The sequence below is a fragment of the Platalea leucorodia genome, assembly GCF_965183815.1.
Source record: "Platalea leucorodia genome assembly, chromosome: 2".
NCBI classification, from domain to species: domain Eukaryota; kingdom Metazoa; phylum Chordata; class Aves; order Pelecaniformes; family Threskiornithidae; genus Platalea; species Platalea leucorodia.
In genome coordinates, this window is record NC_138824.1 from 101,149,075 (window position 1) to 101,172,287 (window position 23,213).

General features: G+C 36.9%; 1 protein-coding gene across 4 annotated transcripts in view; it reads right to left on the bottom strand.

The window, feature by feature from the left end:
* The window catches only part of ITSN1 (intersectin 1), a 138,639-nt gene that overhangs the window by 78,267 nt on the left and 37,159 nt on the right, over nucleotides 1-23,213 (bottom strand). For 3 of the 4 annotated variants that reach the window (XM_082304319.1, XM_082304321.1, XM_082304322.1), the window contains exons 5-14: nucleotides 16,394-16,554; nucleotides 14,723-14,902; nucleotides 14,013-14,106; nucleotides 11,158-11,258; nucleotides 10,428-10,491; nucleotides 8,073-8,210; nucleotides 7,008-7,123; nucleotides 3,182-3,444; nucleotides 2,210-2,359; nucleotides 1,892-2,032 (exon numbers count right to left, since the gene is read on the bottom strand). In XM_082304319.1, the coding sequence (XP_082160445.1) occupies nucleotides 1,892-2,032; nucleotides 2,210-2,359; nucleotides 3,182-3,444; nucleotides 7,008-7,123; nucleotides 8,073-8,210; nucleotides 10,428-10,491; nucleotides 11,158-11,258; nucleotides 14,013-14,106; nucleotides 14,723-14,902; nucleotides 16,394-16,554 (1,408 nt within the window). The remainder of the gene's footprint in view (nucleotides 1-1,891; nucleotides 2,033-2,209; nucleotides 2,360-3,181; nucleotides 3,445-7,007; nucleotides 7,124-8,072; nucleotides 8,211-10,427; nucleotides 10,492-11,157; nucleotides 11,259-14,012; nucleotides 14,107-14,722; nucleotides 14,903-16,393; nucleotides 16,555-23,213) is intronic. The other variant, XM_082304320.1, reaches the window with a different exon arrangement.

Below are 23,213 nucleotides of genomic sequence, written 5' to 3' on the forward strand. Positions count from 1 at the left end.
AAGGAGTTTACAGAGAACGCTGCCCCTTGTTTATCTACTACTTTTTAATAAGCTACTTAACCACATCTACTTGTAGATAGATTATCTTTCTCACTACTTGTTTCCAGATAGTGCTGGTTTCACATTTTTTTCTTCCCTCTGCACCTTCCATTTATTATACCCAGCTGTAGAAGCTCATTCAAAGTTCTTGATAATAATGATAATTTCTCACTTTTTTTACAATGTCTGTTATAATGGGACCCTATGCCAACTGTAGCATACTGGTCTTTACTATAACATAAATGACTTACAGCTTTTTACTGTAACACATAATTTTTTCCTTCTTAATCTGTTATACTATGACAAAAGCAAAGAAATACTTTATCTTTTCTGACTACAGAGGCTAACTGAACAAAAATTACCAAGTTAACAGAAATGACGTATGAAAGTAGGATATGAACTCCATTCAGGTTGTTAAAATAGTATTTATCTACAAATGGCTATGTAGCTGCTTAGCTTCTCCTGAAGTGGCTTACAGTACCTTAGACCATTCCTATGGAAAACTTTTGGAGTGGAAGGGTTAGAGGGAAATTCAGGTGGTTGTTCCTTTTACGTGGAGATTCGCTGTGCACATAAGGTCAGTAGTCTTATTCAGGTAAATGGGGGCTTTTTCACACATTTTATCAAGCATAGTCAGTTTTTTGTCTCTTTGAGCCAGTACTGCTAAGTGTAACAGTTTCCTACACTTAATTCAATGCTGTTTGACTTCATTTTCAGTTGCCAATACAGGAGCATCTCATTAAAGAGAGAAGAGTGGTTTCAAGCCTAACGATGGCAGTTGCTTATGTCACCAGCGTCCCTTAGTAGCATTTCTTGCTTGCTATTGTTTGCATCAAGTGGACACAAACACTGTCCAAGAATGATCCCTAAATTAACAACCTGCTGCCAAAAGAAAGATGTGTTGTGAAAGATGTAATGGTGTACACAGAACTTCAATAGAAATGTAAGATGTTTTAAGAAAGAAGAAGAAAAAAAGAAAAGTCAAAAAAATACTTATACATAAAACAAAAAAAAAATGAACTTTCAAGTTCTGGTTTTGTTCAGATGAATGTACTATATTAATTATGCTTAGAAAGTTGAAATGGAACAGTAGGATTAGGTTGTAAGACAGGTATTACACCTATGCCCTCAGAACACAAGTGCGAGATTCTCTTTGTAGTGGTAGAAAAGCACTGAGAGCCCCCATTACCAGCCAAGAATTAATTTCAAGCAACATACAATATTTAATAAAGAGAAAAATCCCTAAATCAAATACTACAACTCATCTAGAAACCTTTACAAATTGAAAAGAATATTCTTTCACTAAAAGCAGACATCTACTCAATTCCATCTTTAATTTGACAGAGAATTCTAGACAGAGAAGTAGGAAAGAAAAATCCCAGGCTTAGACCAAGAACTAACTGGTTTAACTTCGTAACTTCCATTTTGAAAGTTCATTATTTTATAATTAAAAAAACAAAAAAGCATCATCAACAAGCCACTTCACTGAAGTAAATTCTTTCTTTCAGCACACAAGCAGCAATCACTGCCAGCAAAAATACATGCTATAAAATTTCATTCTCCTCATCCCCCCAAACCCTTCAACATCTTCAGCCAAACAATTTATTTATTGCTCCCCACAACAGGATTCCAGGACAATGAAGTTATAATCAGAGACACACCTTCAAGTGTAGGAAGCAAGTCCTACACATGTCTGAAGAACATTCATTTAAAAGAACAACAAATTATCTACAATTCCCTTATGTCCAAGGAACAACATATCATATATTGTGGCAAGTTTGCTTGGGATATTGATGCAGTTGAGGAGGTCAAAATGCAAGGCTAAGGACAAAATTAAAGACTGTTTTCTCACCTGTAGCTGCTGTTGCAAATGGGTGATTTCTGCAATTCTCAGTTCTCTAGATTTATTTGTACTTTCAATTTCTTGTCTTTGGGTAGACAGCCGACATCTGATATCCTGAAGCTTTCCCTCCAACTGATTTTTTTTATCATTCTTTAGAAAAACAAGAAAAATATCTCTCTTTTTTACCAGAATGGTTTGTCACACAAGTCAGGATCTAAAAAGTACTTTTATTCCATATTTTAAAAAATTGAAATTATAGAAAATAAACATGGCCATATCACAGTCACTACTGTGCTTGTGTGTTTTATCTGCAACGCGATCACTTACTAGAGCTTCGAGCTCAAATTCTAAGGTCTTCTTCTTTGCCTTCAGAACAACTATGTCCTCTTGTTCTTTGTTTCTTTGATTTAGTAGTTCTTGCCGACGATTACGCTCCCACTCAAGTTGCCGTTGCCTCTCAAGTTCCCGTTTTGCAGCCTGTAGCGGTTAATAAATAAATAAATAAATAAAGCTATGAAAGATGTATCTTGAGAAACTATTCTAACTGCTGATATTCGTATTCTAATGTGCAATTAAAACATTAATACAAACACACTGCTAAACTGTGGACTAAATATGTGCCTCTATTTAAGCACACAAATTGCTCAATTGTTTAAATGTTCACTTGAAAGCACTGGTGAAACGGGGCTTCACCATATAGCAGATATGTGACTAAAGAGAATATCGCTCCATTTTAATCAGTTTCCCAAGATCCAATTTTCTGATTTAACAAGTTGTTTCATATTAAGACTTCAAGAACTCTCCAGGACAGCATCAAATCTCTTTCTGACCTCCAATATTAGACATTCTGCAGCTTTGCAAAGAATAAAATGCTACTGCACTGAATGCATCATGATTTGGCAATGTGAGAAAATAATAGCTTTTTAAGTTAATCGGTATGTGGTTTTTTTAACAAATTAACTCATCACAGGAAAATCATGAATTCCACCAATGCCCATAAGTTTTCCTTCATTCATTCAAGCACCTCTTTATATCAAAGAAAATAATAATTATTATTTTTAGAGAAGTCAGAGGTTAGGAGCACATTGTCGTAGATCTAAATGTCTCATCCATTCATTTCACATGAAAAATAAAGAAAGAGATAGCAGACTCTCTCCTTACCTTCAAAACCACAGAAATTTAATTCTTTAAATGTGTGCTTACTAAAAATGATGGCAAAATACTTAGCGTACACATTACATTTTGTTCTAATCAAACACAGCTGCCAGTGACATAACCACCTTCCTTTCATCCAGTTACCTCTCTTCTTTCTATTTCTTTCCTTCTTTCCTCTTCTCTCTGCCGTTCCAATTCTCGTTGTTTTTCCAACTGTTTCTCTAGCTCCAGTTGTCTTTTACGCTCTTGCTCCTGCCGCTCACGTTCTTTCCTTTCCTGCTCTGCCCGTTCCAGCTGTGCTAGACGCTCTTGTTCTTTGCGTTGCTGTTCCAGGAGAGCTTGCCTCCGTTTTTCAAGTTCTAGATTGCCACGTTCAAAGTTCTCCCGTTTTTTATCTTCAAACGTAACTTTAATGTGTGGAAACATGGGGCAAAAGAGAATTAAACTCTGCTGCTGACTTAAAAAAAAAAAAAAAATCCATATATGCTGAATCAAAGTGAAACAACCTTCCAACAGTACTAGATGCAGCTCTCAACTACTGATAATATAGCTCTACAGGTAATTCTAGGTTTTATCATTAGCATTTATATTGTAGATCCCCTTAAACCCACATCCTTCGGAAACCAAGGTGTGAATTTTAGTTCCCATTCCTTGGGCTTCTAGGTTTCTCCACAAAGCCCAGCCAGTGGGTATAATTTAGACTAACCATTCACCAGCTAATCCTCTGTGAGGACACAGGATCTGGAGTTCCTCTATACATTTGATAATAGTAGCAGTACAAAGCCCAACACTTCAATTACTACTAGGCAAAGAATTCAGCTGACGATGTTATCAAAAAGCCGTTATGCAAATGACCAGAATGTATTTAAACTTCATATTCTCATAAGATGACTCATTACTGTCAGGAAAAGAAATGGTTTGCTTAAGTTCTTGAGCAGCTGAACTCAGGAAGACTGGATTCCTGCAGATTCACATCCTCATCACTTACTGTCCTAAAAGAATGACCTCAGTTCCAGCACGGGTTCCCTGACATTCTTCTGCAATATCAGGGATTGTCCTTCCCCTGTTCCACATTCCTAGACCCCTCCCTCACAGTTCCTCCAAATTATTCTTTCCACTTCATCTGTTTTTTTTCATACCCTATATGTCCTATTCCTATACCCCGTATTCTACATTTCTCTCCCCGCATGCCCAACGTGTACGTTTTTGGCATGCAAGTCAAATCAAGAGATAGCACATATTTACTTCAGTGTTGCATGCACTAACTGTTTGTCATGTTGGCCCGACATCTCCTGAACCAGTTGAATTCTTGTCTTTTTCTAAGTTGGGCCCCCTTTCCTATTGCCAATCACCAATTTTCATACATTTGAAAAAATTTAACCACTTTGATATCTGTCAAGTTTGTTTAAAATTAGCCACTGGGTTCAAAGAATATTAAGATACAGACTGATAAGAATGTGATTATAACCCCCACTGATTTAGGAAACCAAGCAAAAAGCCGGGGGGGAAGGGAAAAAAAAAAAAAAAAAAAAAGAAAAAAAAAAAGATTTATGTCAAGAAAGTCAGTTAAAAGGAATAGGTAGAAGGGCAAAACATTTGCAAGTAGCATGGACATTAAGATACCATGTTCAAGGCTCAGGAAATCCGTACCACTAAGAAGAAACACCATGTTCTAAGATGGCTGCCCAACAAGCTAGTATGGTTACTCAACAAAATCAAGGTAGCTACCAGAGATAACAAAAGAAAGCATATCCAAAAGTATGAAAACAGAACAGAACAACTTCAAGAAAATTAAATAAGTAGCTATTGGCTTGTGGTACTATGCTTCTAAAAGGTTATAAAAGCCAACAATAAAAAGTCTTTCAAATGTCTCAAAAGGAAAAAAAAAAACCACCACCTATCCAGATTTAGCAAAGCCCATGAAGAAGCAAGATGACATTCACTATTATAAGTGATCTTTACCATGGAAAATCTATATATTAAATACAGCAAAAGGCTTATACACTCTAGTTCCTCTTTAACTGAAAACAGAAATGGCTTTAAAACAAAAACAAAACCAAAAAGTGAAGAGTAACAGGCTGCCAAACCCAGACAATGCTAATCCATAGTTCAAATACAAAATTCATTAACTACTAGCTGTGCTGTGCAATCCATCCTTTAATCAACGTCAGCGCTGTAAGACTAGAAGATGACAAGTGCAACACCAGTCTTTAAGAAAAGACGGTATACTGATCCTGAAAGCTACAGACAAGCCAGTCTACTCCCACGCTGGGCAAAGTAGCAGAGGCTACAATAGACAGAGAGTTAGTACGTATACATGACTAAACATGGTATCATGGAAGAAGCAATGCAGAAAAGAGCTGCCTCTCAAGTCTAATAGACCCAACTGTATCAATAAGCAAGTTGAAAAAGAAGATCAGGTCAACAAAAGAATACTTGCGTGATTTCGAAGTCTAATAAACTAAGCCAAGGCAGTCACTCACCTTCCTGACACTACAAACTGCATACCAAAATCCTCTGATTCCAGAGACACAAGACTTAGTCCTCAAAGAGCCAATACAGGAGAGTCACATCTCACCTGTGACCAAACGTTTCATTGTGAGACCTCAGTGAGGTCTGCTTCAGCAGTCCTTGCTATCTCCCTCATCCTCCTACAGACAGGAATTACCCAGCAGACTGCCAGCAACAGTTAGTTATAAAATACAAACCAAAGACAAGAGCTGTATCTGAATTGCTCACATGCAGATCCCCTGAACTAATCTGGTAAGAAAAGAGACAGAAGGTCCTTGGGAACTAACAAACAGTTAGAAGATTAGAATTAAGGGGTGAAATAAATTACCAACTTTCACAATGACAGAAAGATTCTCAGTAGCCTCCTTCAAAGATCTCTACTAGCAATTGTGCTGTTCAGTGTGCAACAATGATCTGGAAGAGATTGAAAAGTAACAAGACAGCTTCTGGAGATGATGGCAGATAGTCATGGTATTAAAATAAAAACCTGACTGTGAAGAGCTTTAGAAGAATCTCACAAAACTGAGTGATCTGGCAATGCAGAAGCAGAGGAAATTAAAATGTTAATGAATGCAGAATACTGCACATGGGGAATAAAAATAATCCTAACTAAACACACACAGTTGTGAGCTCTAAAATGGTTAATAAATTTGTGGAAGGATGTTGGCATTACTGTGGAAAGTCTTCTGAAACAGCAACTCAAATCTAAGCTGTGATGAAAGAGGCAATACAGTGTTAGGAATCAATTAAAGAAACTGAAAAATAATTTAGAACAAAACAGAAAAGCATTATTATGGTACTGTATAAATCTGTCATGTTGCTACATCTTCAACTGTGTGACATTCTGGTCATCTTAGAATAAAACAGAGCCAAAGTAAAGAAAGTACCAAGAATAGTGAGGGGATGATCAGAAGCGTTAAGATGTTTCCTAACATTTAGCCATTTAGCATCTAGGAGGCTTTCTACCCTTCACCCCCCACAACCGCCTTTTTTTTTTTTTTTTTTTTTTTTTTTTATTTTCCCCAAAAGCAGAGCTGCTACAGCTTGTATAAAAAAAAACATTGTTACAGACTGCAATGAAACAGGCCTCTGTATGTATATTGTGATATATAAGAGTACATAAGCCAAACTACACTCCACCTAAGTCAGAAGATGGAGGTAGCAAAAAGTTTTCATTGTAGTCCTATAATAGGGCTGCAAAGTGCTGCCCCTGTTGACAGTGCATAAGATAAGCAGCTTCAATGTTTTTCATAACTCCGCTGTCACTAACACAAAGGATCATGCAACAGTCAGGAATCGGCAGGACCAAGCAACGTCTTGATTATGCCTCTGACATGTCACAAACTGATCTGGAAAGAAAACATTTCTTAATAAGCTTTTATAGCTCCACAGCATAGAACCTGATGATAACATCTCTCAGATAACAGCACACGATATATCTCTATTTTTGCTTGCTCACCTGGTAATTTCTTTTCCAGTTGCTGCTGTTCTTCTTCTAATGCTGGTTCTTCTGGTAACCTTTGGTCTACAGATACTGAGCTTACAGCAGATATGCCACTACCAGAGCGTACTCTTCTGTCAATAAAACGATAATTCCAAGTTGCTTAAAAGAACCTATGCCTGCCAAATTTATTTATGATTTAATGATGAAATCATAAATTAAATGCAGTGATGTAACGTTTAATGATATTTAATGTTCCCTCACTGTTGCCCAGAGGATTTTACTCAGCCGTTGCCATTAAGATAACGGTATCCTCCAGAGTCCCAACAGCACACACTGGTGACCCGAGAAACCTAATTCAAAGTTCACAGCACCATGCAACTTACAGACGTGTTCAGCCCTGTTCCCAAGATATCTTACTTGTGACCAGTCCAAAGTTGGGGAAATGTTGACTTAAACTATAGCAAAAGTTGCAAAGACAGAGGAAGAGCTCACTATAGTCAAGCTAAAAACAAGACCCCCACATGGCATAAACAAAAAAATTGCAATGTTCAGGAGGATACTTAAAGAACGTGAAGCTATGATTGTATGCAAACACTTCTTTCCATTGTTGTTACCATCTTCCCACCCATTTCCCCACAAAAAAGTGAAACAGAAACAGAAGTAATGACTCACCACTACTTCACAGATACAGATTCAGACATCTGAATTTGCTACAGCGTAAATTCATAGCATGTTCTGAATTCCAGTACATCCCATTTGCTCTACAGAAGTATAAGCTTGAACTATAACACTTTAAATTTATATGTCCAGACTGAGTAAGTTTTGGAAGGTATGCTAGCATAAAACAATGACCAAAACTGTATTCTTACAAGGAATTTTTGCTACTTCCAGCATCCAGTACTTGCAATAAAACCAAAAAGCTAGATAAGCATTTCCCAACGAGAAGGCACTCTGTGCCATAGATGCAGTACAAAAAGGGGAGGGGTTACTTTTCAATCTCTTGTACTTTACACTCACAGGACAGTTTTCCCAAATGAAATAAGAATTTAGGAGTGAGATTCCAGAATTATAACCAGTTACCTAAACGAAGGTGGAATATACTCTGGAGGCAGTACAGGTGGCAGCGGCTGACCAGACATAGCTACATCAATTAAGTGCATAGCCAGAATAAACTCTTCGGCTGTAAGTTTTCCATCTTGATCGATATCAGAAAGATTCCTTTTTAAAGGAAAGGCACAAAGTAAGTAAATTCTTAAATATTAAAAATCACTGTTAAAAAGCATAGTTTTAATGTATTCAGTTGCAAATTAATTCAATTTTTCACTTTTTTTTTTTTTTTTTTTTACACTACTTTGTTTCTTCAAAACGAAGAAAAAGCAAAACCCAAATGCTTCACTGTTTCCCAAATTTCTCCTGCATGTCTGCCTTGAAACTATCCTTATAGCCATGGCTTCTACTTCACTTACTCTTTGAGTGCTGCTACCATATGCTATATAAGTAACATTAATCAATGGAGTTCTCCTGAACACCTTGTGAACATCCACTACACAGTATCGTTTAGAAAAGAATCAGCTCAGATGTTTGGTAGAACTTTTTTGGTTTGGTCTCCTTTTTCCCTGGAGGCTCATATCTCACATTCCAGAGCACCCGTTTGCATTAAAATCAAAGCCATTAACATTCCAGTCCTGACAAGCACAAAAACATTTTAGCGTTATGCACATAATAAAAATTATGGAGTAACGTCTCTGGATGGCCAAAACCCAATGCTCCAACAGATGCATAAAATGCTTTTACTCATATTGAGGTGGCATTGGACAAAATTTAACAGCCTAAACAACACCTCTGTTTCTCTAGCATGCTGCACTCTAATCACGCAGGAAAATCTCCCTTGATACTGTGAAAATCAAAGGTAAGCAACTGGTACATTCTTTTGATGTCTCAAGGTACAAGACTTTGTTTATGGGATTTAAATTCAGAAAACAAGTACAGCCCCATTTGATCCATGCTTGTGTTACTGAAGTCCTCAGCTGGGGCACAAAAACAAGCCAGTAGAATGAAAATCTAGCATGCAAGGATATAATCGATCTGCTATCCTAACAGTCTGGGTCCACATCTTTGTTACGGAAATACCAAAACAACTGCTACAGAATAGCTGACACCCTGCACATCAGTACTTCACTTTGTGTATCTATGAGTTAGTGAATCCACCTTCAATACAGACTGACAAATCTTGCCCCAGCAGTTCCACCGCCAGAGAGGAACTATCAGGAAAGGGAGCAATACTTAGGACAACAAAAGCTGTAAAATCCATTCCTTATCTCAATAGACTTGGCAGTTTTGAATGTCAAAAATTAAGAGTTATGTTTAAAACTCCTGGAGTACGCTGACATCGTTCCCCTGCCCACACAACCTACTTAAGTGCTGGCAACAAGCAGAGTATTTTTTGGCTAATCATCTGCTGGATGACTGGGTTGATATTTTTTTTTCCTTATAGTAGCTTTGTTAGAAAACAGAGAAGGAGAGAGTGCTTTTTGAGATCTAACAAAAACATCAGTGCTTAGCAAAGAAAGCAAGTGCCATTGAACTGCCATGTTAGAGTGACAACACAGCTGACATCTTCACACAGAAGTCAGATGTGTTAGTGAGTTGACAATTGTTTTCAAGCAAAGACTTATAAAGCATAGAAGTTAATTAGAAATAACTTGTAGAGGGCAACTGGAAATTAAAAATATACAGAAGCAGCATGAAGGCCATTTGAGAAGTCACCAAAGATAACCATAAATCAACAATAACCAAGTACTACCCAAGTAATACAGTAAAAACATTACACAGTACATAGGAAAGCATGACCTTCCAAAGCATGAGGGAGGAGAGAGGCTAATCCATGTGACAATAAGAATAAAATAAACTTCAGCAAACAAGGAGTTGAAAGGAAAAATAGAAGCCAAGACAAATCGTTTTAAAATCCATTATTTTAAATGTTTGTAACTCCAGCCCCTTGGAAATAAGCCCTTAGAAACTCACACAAAAGGCAGACAAACCCCAAAGAAAGTATGGTTCTGGATTAAGCTTTGTTTTGTACTACCTGTGCAAATGTATAATTTTCACTGGTGCTGTCTCGCATGCAGCCAGGGATGTGGAAGACAGGAGGCTGAACATTTGGTCTGCCTAAAAACCCCATAATTGAAACCCAACTTACTTACAAAACATCTATGTGCATAGTGTAAAAGATACTCTTTTTTACTTTTGTGAAGTAATATTAATATTAGCTTAGCAGTGCAGGTTTTGTTTTATAAAGTTATACATTAAAAAGAGCAACGTATAATGATTTATCAGTGGAGGAAGACTGAAAAGGGAGAAAAAACTCCACAGTATACAGTATAGAGGATTAAATAAAGTTTCCAGTTTGGTAGAAATTGACAGATTTATTTTTACCATATTGTAGCCAGCTGAGCCTGGGGTAAACTTGACTGCATAAGAATAGTTCTTGCTTGTGGACCTAACAAAGTGAAACAAGGATTAAGAAACAAATAAGCAACTTTCTCCTTTTCTTGCATTACCAAATAGCTACTGCACAAGCACAGCTTAGTTCTGAATAGGTAACACTGAAGAGATGTTATCAGCATGAACAGGCTATACATACTGCTATCCCAAGCCTCCCCTCCTGGCTCCCAAAAAGGAAAATATTAAAAAATACATAACCCTTCCCTTCTCCACAACAGTCACTCAGATTAAAAAAAAAAAAAAAAAAAAAAAAGCTATGAAATGCAAAGACATGCTCCCAGAACTAGTAAAACTAAGCTAGTGTACCATTCTAGTTTCTTTCTGAAACCAGATAGGCACCCTCATCAGTGGATGAACTGAACACTGTAAATGGCTGCACAAGTATTCACATAACCCACTGCACCCTTTCCAAGAATCATTTCCCAATGCCAACCTATTTTGCAGAAAATAAAGGAAAGAAGATGATAAAATGATCCCAGCTACAGTAAATATTTGCTCCTAAACAAGATCATTAAGCAGCTGGGAGATATGAACAGAAAAATATTAATGATGACAACAGAAAGAGATGAGAGTCTCTTATTATCTGAATAGCATTCTAAATGCTATTATAACTGGCCTTCTACAGTTCGAAAAAAGGAGAGAACAAAAACTGCTTCAATACCTGTTAAGTGTCCACTCATTGTTTTATCATGGCTATTGAACAGCTGCCTGTACTTCAGTCTTGATGACTGAGGTACAGCCCACTCTGCCACAGGAGGCACGCTAGAATTAGAAAAAGGGAGGGAGGAAATATAATTTTAAATTTAATCACATGAAGCTAACAGGTACAACAGTATGAAGTGCTGCACAGAGATCAAGTTTTATGCCTGAAATGGTTCTTTTCACAAATATTGCCTTCTATTCCTGAAACCACAACAGCTTTGACTTCTTGTTTGAAAACATTTATCATAATTCAGTGTCTCAGAAGATGTTTTTTGGTACAGTTGAATGACAGGCCTAAGAGTTTTGCATTTTTCTTTACTAGCAGGGAATTAAGTAACCTAAACAGTTTAGAGGAGCTAAAAGCTTTTACCTAAACATATAATAGGAAATGCCTTAACACAGTCAGCGGAAGTAATATCTCATTTTACCCTGTCTTTAACTGACTGTCTTACCCGAATAATTCATAAGCTGATTAAGGAAAACAAACGTAAAATATGCTGAAAACATAGAAAAAAGTGTGAAAAAGCTACACTTGAAAGCAATCAAAGTTTCTCATAATGGAACTCAACTCAAATGTAATATTCCCAGTTCTAATTCATCCACATAATAGGTTGAGTGCTGTTATTTGTGGCTATAATTTCCCATGCTTGAAGGCTGACAAGTCTTCATACTGAAAAACAATGAGCACAGTTTTTCTGTCTTTAGGCACAATCAAACTTTGTCCTTTTTTATTAAGGTTGGGGGAGGGGGAAAGGCAGCCAGATTAAATAAGCATTTGTAACAGCATACTAAATTACAGTTAAAAAAAAAAAAAAGAGAAAAAAAACAGGAACCAAAACCACCTAATCCCTTTTCCCTGGTCCACTGAGCAGATAGCATGGTAAGATCTTTCAAAGTTGAGCTGAGAAGGATTATATGAATACTCTACTAATTGATCTCATATCCTATTCTCACATGACAAGACCCAAAACAGCCAATACCTCTATTTCTATATTCTACTTCCAAACTATTGTGCTTTAATAACACTCTTTCACGGGAGCAAAGCAAAACAAAGCTGCATCTTAAATAATGAAAATAAGAACTGAAACTTAGAAAGAAAACGCAGCTAACTATATAATTTTTATCCATGTGAATTCCTCCCTCATCAGTTTTGCCAGAATTGGAGTTTCCACACATTAAGTCTACTTTTGTCTTACATATGTATGTACCTTGATCTGTGAAGTAACATTACTGTACATTAAGTAACGAAACTCTCCCTCATGGATACTCAAATGGTAGTTTTGGAAGAAAAAATGCTGGAGGACAAAACAGTTGACTCCTGTATGCAAAACACCATGTATGCCAAGAGTTCACTACTGGTGACTCAGCAGAGTGACAAAAGCACCGCAAGTGGAATTTTGAATTTCACCCTTCTCAAAATTCAAAATAATTCTCAGCCAGGGGGAAAAAAACCAACCAACCAACCAACCAACCAACCAAACTTCAACTTTACATTTCAGTTTAATGGATTTAGCTCTTCTTCCTCCCTTTCCATAAACTCTGCAAGCCAACTACCTTGCTATCTGTTTTCTCCAAAATAAAACTTGAAGACACACACCAGTTCATCACTCAGCATTAGCAGCAGTCTGTGAAGGAACGTCCCCTTCAGCGCTGGCAGGCGTTTCAGAGTTACTGAAGTAACTGCAATTGAGCTAAGGAAGCTCCAACCCTGGCCCAAGCAGATTCAGTGAACCATGCAATTTCACCTCAGAAAAGAAGTCATCTCACCTGAGGTTCAGGCCTCTGTTGGCAATAAAAGTGACCAGCAAGATTCAGATCTAGTTAACCCCAAAACTATGACAGCCCTCTTATGGAACATCTAGAAACCATTTCAGCTGAAGTTCCCTGAACTTGATTCATTATAAATACTAGAATTGCTGTTATAGACAAAGCAGATAACTTCTTGTACCTCTAGAAATTATATCAGAGCATCACTACTATGTTCCTGACAGTACTAGATTTCAAAGAGAACAAGAATTGTTTGTTCTGAAAGATTTTTAATTCTATTTGCCAATAATCAGTAGTGTCGCTTATCTAATACCAGAGCACAAGAAATACCTGCAGAAAAAAAATGAAAATAAAAATAGATAATTAAATAATGTCCTAACCCATTTGCTTCTTGCAAAAAAAGCTGTAGTATAGAACTGTGAGAAAGTTTTGATTTATAAAGACTTTGGGAAATTACTACCTTACCTCCTCTAATGAAGTTTTATTTTGTTAGATACATTTCTTCAGACCATAGTAAAATACGTTTTGCCTGACCATACGTTTTCCTAGTCCTTGCAATAATCTAAAGCCTTTCAGGTGATTTTTCATGCAGAACTTGAAGAATATATAAGAAACAGATATGTGAAGTGCATTTAAAATATGAGAACTATTAAATATTTTGCTTTTAAAAAATAATCCTAGAGTTGCTAATTTTAAAGAATATTACTTGTTATGTTGTCACGCTAACAGGAGGAGTGTCTGTGCAGTACTACACAATGCAGATTATGTTTAGAGCAGCAAATGCTTTTCTAAAAATTAAGTTTTCAAGAGTCCGAAAATACTGTCAACACATACTGTAATAGTTAATTATTATATTTCAGTGATTCACTACTCATGGAGCATTCTTTGTAAAACCACAACATCCTATGAAATCCTGAGATAGTATCTCAGCAGGAATTGATTTCTGCAAGTAAATATTATTCCAGAAAACAACTTTGCAAAAGAGAAGTAGTTTTTCTAACTCTGGGGAACCAGATACACACATACACTCATTCCATACCAACTTACCTAGCCACATCAAACGATTGTGCCTTTTGCAGTTTTGCATTTAGCTGCGATCCTGGACCAGATCTACTAAAGGAAGAACTCTTTGGCAATGTGGCTGTAAATAAGAGAATACATGTATTTATTAGTATTAGCATTTTAAACTGTAGAATTTCATTGACATTCATTTAGTTCCTAACATCAAATATAAACGTTACAGTTCTTTTGATGCTATCTGTTTTAAAAATATTAAGATAACAGTGTCTAACAAAATAGGTGAAAACACACAGGCACTTCCCTCATGTCTTTTTACTTTTCCAGGTCTATGCAAACTCAGTTGATATCAAATTACACTGTGATTAATGTTAGAAATCATATGTATTCCAGTATTTTAAAGTAATCCCAACAAATAGCAGCACTTCAATCGTTATAAAACAGATAGGAGAGGACCAATTTCTAGGCAACAGTTTCTTGGCAAGCTAGATTTATCACACTAATGTTATAAGAGGGTTAATATTTTGCTCAACATGACTGACTGTTACAGTATGGTATGTCCATGTTTCTTCTTTTAACTTTTATACAAGTTGGGCTAAACCAAAGTACAGTCCTTACCAAAGTCATTCTTTAAAGTTAGAATGGCTAATTCCATGTCTACTGTTCTCTGGATCCAAAGAAAATGGCAAAATAGTTTGTTAACAGCAAGAGAGTAAACAGAGTCTCAGTATGTAGCATACCAGGATGAGCAAAAGCAGGCAGAGGCTGTATAACAGCAGGAGCTCCATTAGCCAGGGGAGGTACTGCTGCTGCAGGAACAGAAGATACTAATGGTGGAGACATTCCTACTACTGGAATAGATGCCATTGGCACTGGGGCAACAGTTGTAAGAGATGGCATGCTGGCAATGCCCCCAATACCTATGGGCAAGAAAAGGAGAATTTTTTTCTAATTTAGAGACTCCTAATACGATATAACAATTTAACTGCAGCCTGCAACCCAGCAGTAAATGCAGAATTAAAGCGCAAATTGAAATGGAAACTTCCACACACCCCTTGAAAGCACTCTTTACAGTCCGCTGCACCATTAGCATGGCAGGGGAACATAAAACAATGCAGAGGGAACAACATACCACTTTATAATGTATGCATATAAGACCACATTGGATGCAACACTGACCAAAAAAGTCTATTAGCATTTGCTGAAGAAAAGAATTGTGTGGCTTGAACTAAATGAAGAGCAGCACTGTCAACTTCCAGTGAGAAATGAACCCAAAGCCTACATTTAGCCGGGGCTGAAAAGAACAAGCTTCAGGGTAACTGCTTGCAGCCTATTGTCAAGATGAAACAGTGCAAAGCTAATAGGGTAAAGCACAGTAATGAGGTATTTTAGGTGTAAGCACAGTTGCATGGATAACAGGGAGGTTACGGAGGTTCAGTCATGCCAATGGGAAGAATGAGGCTGTGTGCAAACAGCTGAGATCAAGTCTACACTGAATGAGAAAAAAGAAAATCACAGATTTTGCTGGATTTCTTGGGGGGTTGACTTTATTATGCCTTTTCTCACTTAAAACAGTATCTGTTCTGCTTGATTTCACTGATTTCTTACAGTCAAGAAAAAAAACGTTTGTAAAACTTGTGGAAGCAAGAACTGATCAAGCAACATGGCTGCACGCAGTTCATAAAATGCACTATTCCCTTTTCTTAAGGACAGCAATGATTCTCAGGCACCAATCAACTTGAGTCACAGCAATGACTAAAGCAGAAAGGTAAAGAACCTCTTACTACAGAATACAGCAGAACATCAAGGTGTCAAACATGAGGCCCAGCTTCATTTTGTTATTTTCCTCTCACTATCCCATTTTCCCTACTCTTTTCCTTGAAATGATGGTGACCTTGGCAGTACTAACCATAAGAACTGAATCAGCAGTTGTTCTAGCTAATACCAGTGCAGCACTGTTCATAAAATAAAAGCAGAGCGGTGCATTACTACCATGATTTGTAAAAAGTCAAGAAAAACATAGCTAATCTTGACAAAGCTGGAAATCCCTTAATGAAAAATAGAGATAAATAACAAAAGTTTAAATAAAAACTCCATCACTTTAGAATGCACTAGCCCTGCTACCTGATCCATCTTTTTTCCCTGCAAACACTTTTGTTTGGAACACATGGGGTGCAGTATAAGACCTGAAGCAAATAGGACCTCAACTTATGTTATTCAATATGGTTGGGTGCTAAAAGATCATTGAGATTTTTTTTGGAGCATGTGCATGCATGTGGAAGCATTTGGTTTTGAGTCCACATACTTTTAGAAGTACTTTTTCCCAAAAGTTTCTTTTAGAAACTGCAAAACAATCAAATTCAACTTAGGTTGTTGTAATACAAGCTAAGGAGGAAAAAAAAAGAGCTTACCAAATCCTGGTGCACTAGGCAGAGCAATAGGTGGCTGCTTCATGACAGGAGGCAGTGCAGATGGGAGTTGATAACCTTGTAGTTTTAATTTGATAAGTTTCATAGCTATTGAAAACTCCAACTGATCCATCCTCCCATCATTGTTCATGTCAGCTAGAGCCCTACAAAATACACAATTTTCACAGTTAGATTCTTAAATTATGAACTTCAGGAACAGACCTAGGAGCATGCACACACAGGCATGTATATTCAAGACTACTTAACGTCCACTCAAAATAATTATGCCAAGGTAAAAATGGTCACGAAACAAGACACTGTTTAAACTGAGAGCTTCTCGATTTCTTTCTTGGAGTGATTAATAAATATTTTTCAAGTCACTTTTCAACTCTTAAAGGAATTACAATGAAGCATCTAGAGAAGAAGGATTAATGTAGTTCTACAAAAACTTTGCAAAATCACACAAATGAAACTACATGGTACTACAAACGGCACCCCAGGGAATCAAATGACTTAGTCTGCAAATCTGTACTTTAGCTACTTTTACAACACAATGTTCTTTAAATCTGTCCACTTTACTAAACACCATTACATCTGCAAGCTTACAAATGTGTTTTCAGTTAAACAATAGTACTCAAGATAAAACATCGAGCCTAGATCTTGAATAGACTTCATTCAAAGTAGTCTGACTTAAACAGTCGTCTTTTTGTTTCTTCATTTGATGGTTAAGAAAACCATGCTCAGCAGGGAATACGGTTGGGAGGTTGGGGGGAGAGAAGCAGGAAGAAGAATGTTAGTTCCTGCAATTGCAAACCAAAAAACAGAGTGAATGCATATTAATAGTGTAATCAGTTGTAAACTTAGTTTTAAACATTACGCTTATTTCTTTGCATTCATTTGAAGAATTAAGTGCACATTTCAGTATTGGAATAATAGATATTTTTAAGTTCACGCGTACATTTACATGTCACGGAAATGACAGCGCAAAGGACCCAGGCAGCCTAGTTAAACTAGAGCTTTATTTCTGATCAAATCCCTGTCAAGGAAAGCTTTCATGCAAGTATGTGAAAAGTTATCAAAAAAGTACTGCAATAAATTGACAGTTATTTATAATTGATACTTAAATAACTACACAGCCAAGTAAATACAGTAGAAAAGCATTCACAAAATTAAAACCCTCCCACCCCAACCAAAAAAACCCTAGGAAAACTCAACAAAGAGGCCGATCCCAGCAGGGGTTGCCACAGGTCAGCCATACATCTTAAGAGTTCCCCCTGGTTTAGTTCACCAGTAGCATTTCCCCAAAAACGGAGACACTCCAGCCTTTCCCAATACTTAAAAGACAGCATTGTCAGCAGTGTATCTGTCTTAATCAATCAATTTTGACATCATGAGGCTAAATAATACTGCTGAAAATCTGGCAGCAGTATTTAAAGAAGAAAGAGAAAGTCTGGTGATGAAACTGTAAACTCTGAGGCTTACAGTTAAAAAGAAAAGTATGCATTGTACCACTCCCTGAAAGATGTTGAATTACTACATATATTTCATTGAAGACCAAGTTTGGGCTGTGAGAACTTCTGGATGTTGTTTCCTGAAGCTTTGTATCACAGGGAATTTAATTTACACATAAAATCTGCCTGCTCTTCAGTAACTTTAAACCTTCCTCTAATCCCCGTACCAGGAAGTCTTTGGAAGCCTAAATTTAGTTAAAACTGATTCCAGGACCCACATAGCATAATGTGATTTGGATTCAAGTATCAGTCATGATCGTTTAGAATGTAGTTCACTTGACAAATAATCAGTTAAAAAGATCCTACTGTAGCAGTCGGACTTGATATACGGTAGTCCAACCAGCAGAAGGAAGAGGGAAGGCCAGCATGGCAAACCTAGACCAAGAGAAGTACCAATTTGGAATGGCTATCTCCTCTTCCTTGCAGAACACCACTGCTCTAGAGTCTCAGCTTCTGATCACTCTTCCATGAAGAGCAAGCAACACACCGGTACCTCCTGACGTACTGGCAGGCTAAGTTGAAGTGGAAGATATAACGTTTTTATCTTCACACAATTTGCAGAGATGAGTGGGAGAACCCTAGTGAAGGCAAAGGAGCCTCTCTCCTCTAAGTGTTAAGCAACAGCAAGGATAGACTGCAATAGCCATTAATGAAAAATGTGTATTTCAAAATGAGAGTTATAGTTACTTCTGGAAAATAGTTAAAAACAGAAAGTAGGCTTCTCACATTTTGTTACTGAGGTTATCCATGTTCTGTTTATTCTGAAGAGCAATGGTTTTCTCTGGACATAAAATTACTAAGTTTATTAGCTTCCATCATATCTTTCTGTTCAGTGGGGTGTACGTGCCACAAGCCACTATATGCAACCTGCAAACAGACTGCATGTACGCAGTATCTAGTGCTTTTCCTCCTATAGAATGAAATGGGTATAAACCTCAAAAAACGTTTGCATCTCTCTAAAATTTTCTCTACATCAGAAATGTTTATATCAACTTAAAATTCCTGTAAAAAACCCAAATTCATTTTGAAGGAATTCACAGTTTAACCATGACAATTAAGAATATCCACTTTGTCTATTTTTCAACAATAGCATGGAAGCGTCCCACAACATGCTGTATAATTTTTGCTGCCCAAAATCATCACTCAGGCTTACAAAGAACAGTATTACTCAGTACATTTTCATTTTCTTCTTCATACACCTTTTACTTTTTACACCAAAACAGTTCATATAACATCCATTAGTTACCACCTATAAACAGTGATGTTAGATTTTTGAAAAGTCTCACTTGGGAGAAATACATGCTGCAATTCTTACAAATGTGAAACATTCAAGAGGCAAAAGGTATTTGGAGTGTTAGAATGTCAGAAACTTAATGGCTAAATGTATTTTCTGAAGTGCTCCCTTTTGTGGGTTTTGCACTAGAAAGTAAACCAACATGCAGCAAATTAATACCAAGGGTAAGAAAGCCTCATTAGAAAATTACAGAGTATTAAGAACAATGGAAACCAGGAGCAGATAATTAGCTTCATTTAATTGATGCTTACAAGCAGACACCACACCTTTTTGAAGGCAACTAAAGAGAATACAAAAATGTTCATGAGGGAAAACGTGTGGGGTTTTTAACGAAAGTTTTGTTCAACGCTTGCTTAGCCATTCTTCTGTCAGATGGGCAGGGGCAACAGGCAGTAAAAAACAGGCTTATACAGCTAGCGAGCTGAGGATGTGTATAGGGACACATTGATCTGGATAAACCTGTTCTGGTACATTTTTGACTGCACTCCAAGCAGTCAGTGGTCCTCCCAAAGATAACTCCTTCCTCAACATATAGAGAAGTCAGTCAGCTCCATAGTGACCAACCGGCACCAACAACTCAAACAGTCACAATGTTCCTTACATCTTTGTATTTAAGCAAAGTAATTATAAATATCATATTTATAATAGTCATATTTGTCCAACCTAAGTGGCTTCTACATCTGCAAATACTTTGATTAATAAAATGTAAGCCTTTCTATTACTAAAGCACAGGCAGAATCCCTCAACGTGTCATACGAATGGCCATGAAAATGCAGCAAGAGTAAATATCGCACTGTAGGCGACCTTGATTCTCCAGGCACTACTTACAGTGTACTGCTAGAACACAGTAAGTCTTTGCAGTCTACATGAGAAAATATGAATTGTCCAGTAATGAGAAACTTTGATGTGCACCAGTCTCATTGCTTTAATTGAACTCCTATTCACATAGTCATCAGTAGCTTTTAATTTAACATCTGACCTTCTGCTCAACTCATTTACTCTACATCAGTGGCTTTGTTATTTAAATTAACAGCACAAATTTCAGTGAGAAAAATTATGTACACGCTACAGAATTTATACACATTTTTACAGCATGCTAACAGACATCAGTTTTTGTCTGACAAAATCTTCAGTGCAAAAATAGGACAAATTTCCATGTCTAATTACTGAACCTAGCGTCATGCCGTTAGATTACAGTGCAACTTTTGAATAAACATCACCTTAAACGCAGCAAGTGGCTGACAGTAAACATTACCTAATTTCACTGTTCTGCTTCTAATGAAATTTGGAAGAATGCAGTGTCCTTAAATTTGTTTCATTTAAGGTCTGGCCGGAACCAGTGCAGAGCAGTAAATAGATTAAACATTGACTAAATATTTATTATATTTTATAGAACAGGCCTGTGTTTATTCACAGGGAGAGAATGCAGTGGGCTTCATCACAATGCTAGGTTTCAGGTGCTGACAAAATTCTGACCCTACAGATCTTTTCCTCCTCCTTTCTCTCCTCTTTTCTGCAGAATGCAAAGACAACTTGATTATTTCTGCATTTATGAGGCGCAGAAACAGAGTATGCACAGTTTTTTCTGTCCAATATGCTTTTGATTAGACTACAAAACATCTATCTCCATGAAAACAGCACATAGTCTTAAAAGAAGGAAACCTCCTTGCCGTTCAAAAATCTGGATTTATTTAGCTTTAGATTCCCATATTACATAATACAATCCCATATTGCATTATAAAACTCAGCCATAATGGCAGAAATTAGGTCTTTCACATCAGTCACTTAATCAATGCATGTATAGTAATAGTTACAACTCACAGAACTGCCACCTCTCCCACCTCTCCTCTGTCTTTCACTCCCACACTTGGACACAAATTTAAGAAGGTTGTGAGGGAAGCGTATGCCAGAAATAGGTAAGTTAACCAATGGCATTAGTTTGTCCTGAAAACAATAAATAACTCCAAATGCACGGAAAACAGATGGCATTGATTATTTTAGTTCTCATTTAATTCCAGAGAGACAGGCTACACTGCTTTTTGAGGCCATCATTCATGAGGGCTTTAGAAGAAAGCCAGATTATTGCCTACTTAAAAACAGTTATCTTCCGAGCCATTGCAGTCTCAATTCAAAGCCTACTTAGGGGCTTCTTAATAGATTACCAGCTTGGCAGACTCCAAAGCTTGTGAAGGGTAGAACAGTAAAGAAGTCGTCATGACAGACCATAATAGTTCTGCTAATTTGCTCCACTGAGGTCCCAGAGACTTCTTGTTTTTTCTTAAATGAATGATGAGTAGAAGGGACACAGGAATTTTCAATGCCAAAAACCACGTTTTAAGGAACGTGAATTCTGGGGAAGCTTTGATTAATAGTGGAAATTAAAATAAGATATACTCCTTAGAGTCTCATCTTAGAAAACAATTACACCAACTGCAGAATATTCTCAAAGCAGCTCTTGAGGCAGAAGACATTTAACTGGTATTTCAAGCTAGCTAGCTAGCATTTCTTGAAGTTCTAGTGAAAACTATTTTTTCATTATACAAAAACGGCAAATCAATTTTAATTAAAACTAAAATATAAGACAGCGAAAATCCTTATACTGCTCACTTAGGCAAACAAAATTCTCTCACTCATGAGATAACTCATGAGATAACATGTTTGGAAAGTCATAGCGATAGAGGGCTTGCCTGTTCTGCAGAGAGCTCTGAAAGCAGTATGGCCAGAGCAGTACGGCTCATTAGGCCAGTCCCCCCTGCAGCTCCTTTCTCAGTTGTGTTTTTCTATACAAGAACTTCCATAGTCAACAAAACAGATGAAATTTTGTATTACCATAAGCTTGACTACATACAGCTGTAGGTAATCCTTTATGAAACAAATGCTAGGCTCCTACCTTTCAGACAGATTAATATGAACAACTGTATTCAAAACAAGTAGACTCATTAAGAATAGGAAAACACTTCCAAAATACAACATACACACACTTCCATATTTCTAGGATCAGAAAATTCATTTGAAGAGTTTTACAAGTTGCTCTAACTCAGAATAACAATTTTCCTTCCTTAAAGACTGTTGTACCTCCCCTTCTAATCAAATGCTATCTAAAAAAAAAAAAAAAAAACCTCCCATCTATTCAGGAAATAAAGAATACTGATAGAAAAGAAGTTTTATGCAGCTCGTATCTCTCTCGGAGATTCTGAGCTTATTACTCCAAAACTCCTCCACTCTATTAAAGTAGTCACCGATCTGTATCAATGTTAATAGAGATTTAGAGAGACAACATTAGAATATTGCTATTAATCCACAAAGCAAGTGTGCCACTTTGAGATCTCATCCCTGGGAGCTAAGACAAAGAATGATTCACATTTTTCAATGCAGTCTTGAGCATATTGTGACGTCCTTTGGAGGCTGCAAAGGATTTCTTACCACTAAACAGTCTAACTTCTATTGTTTCTGTGGGACAGCAGTAATCTGCGGTAGGTTACAAACAAACATCCACTGATAGATCAAAAGAGTTAAATCATTCGAGTTGTGGGAAAACAAGGGGTGTTTCCTTTAAAAAAAAAAAAAAAAAATCTTTCTAAGGGGTCTTGCTACCACTACGTGACTATTTTCCTACTTGGTTATTCTAATCCCAATTGGGAATATATACAAGTGATCTAGTTAAATATTTACTTCTCTTAATTCAGAGATGATCGAAAATAATAAGAGACACAGTGAGAAAGGGATGTCTACATGCTTTTTTATGATTTATAAAGGCAGCATGAATAAGTTTTAGTTCAGCTTTATTTAAAAAAATGTGCAAGTTCAGGTCTTGTCTCTATGACAACTACAGAACTAATGGAATGATTCTCCCCCTCTCAAGAGGCTGAAAAACTGAATAATTCAGAGAGGAAGAGATTTTTAGTCAGACTATTTACAACTGTTTGGTTTTGTTAACACCTATTTAAAACTAATGCTTACGGAACATTTTTGGAGAAAGGATGTCTTGTTTAAGACAAAACTTCTTTCTTTGTTTAAT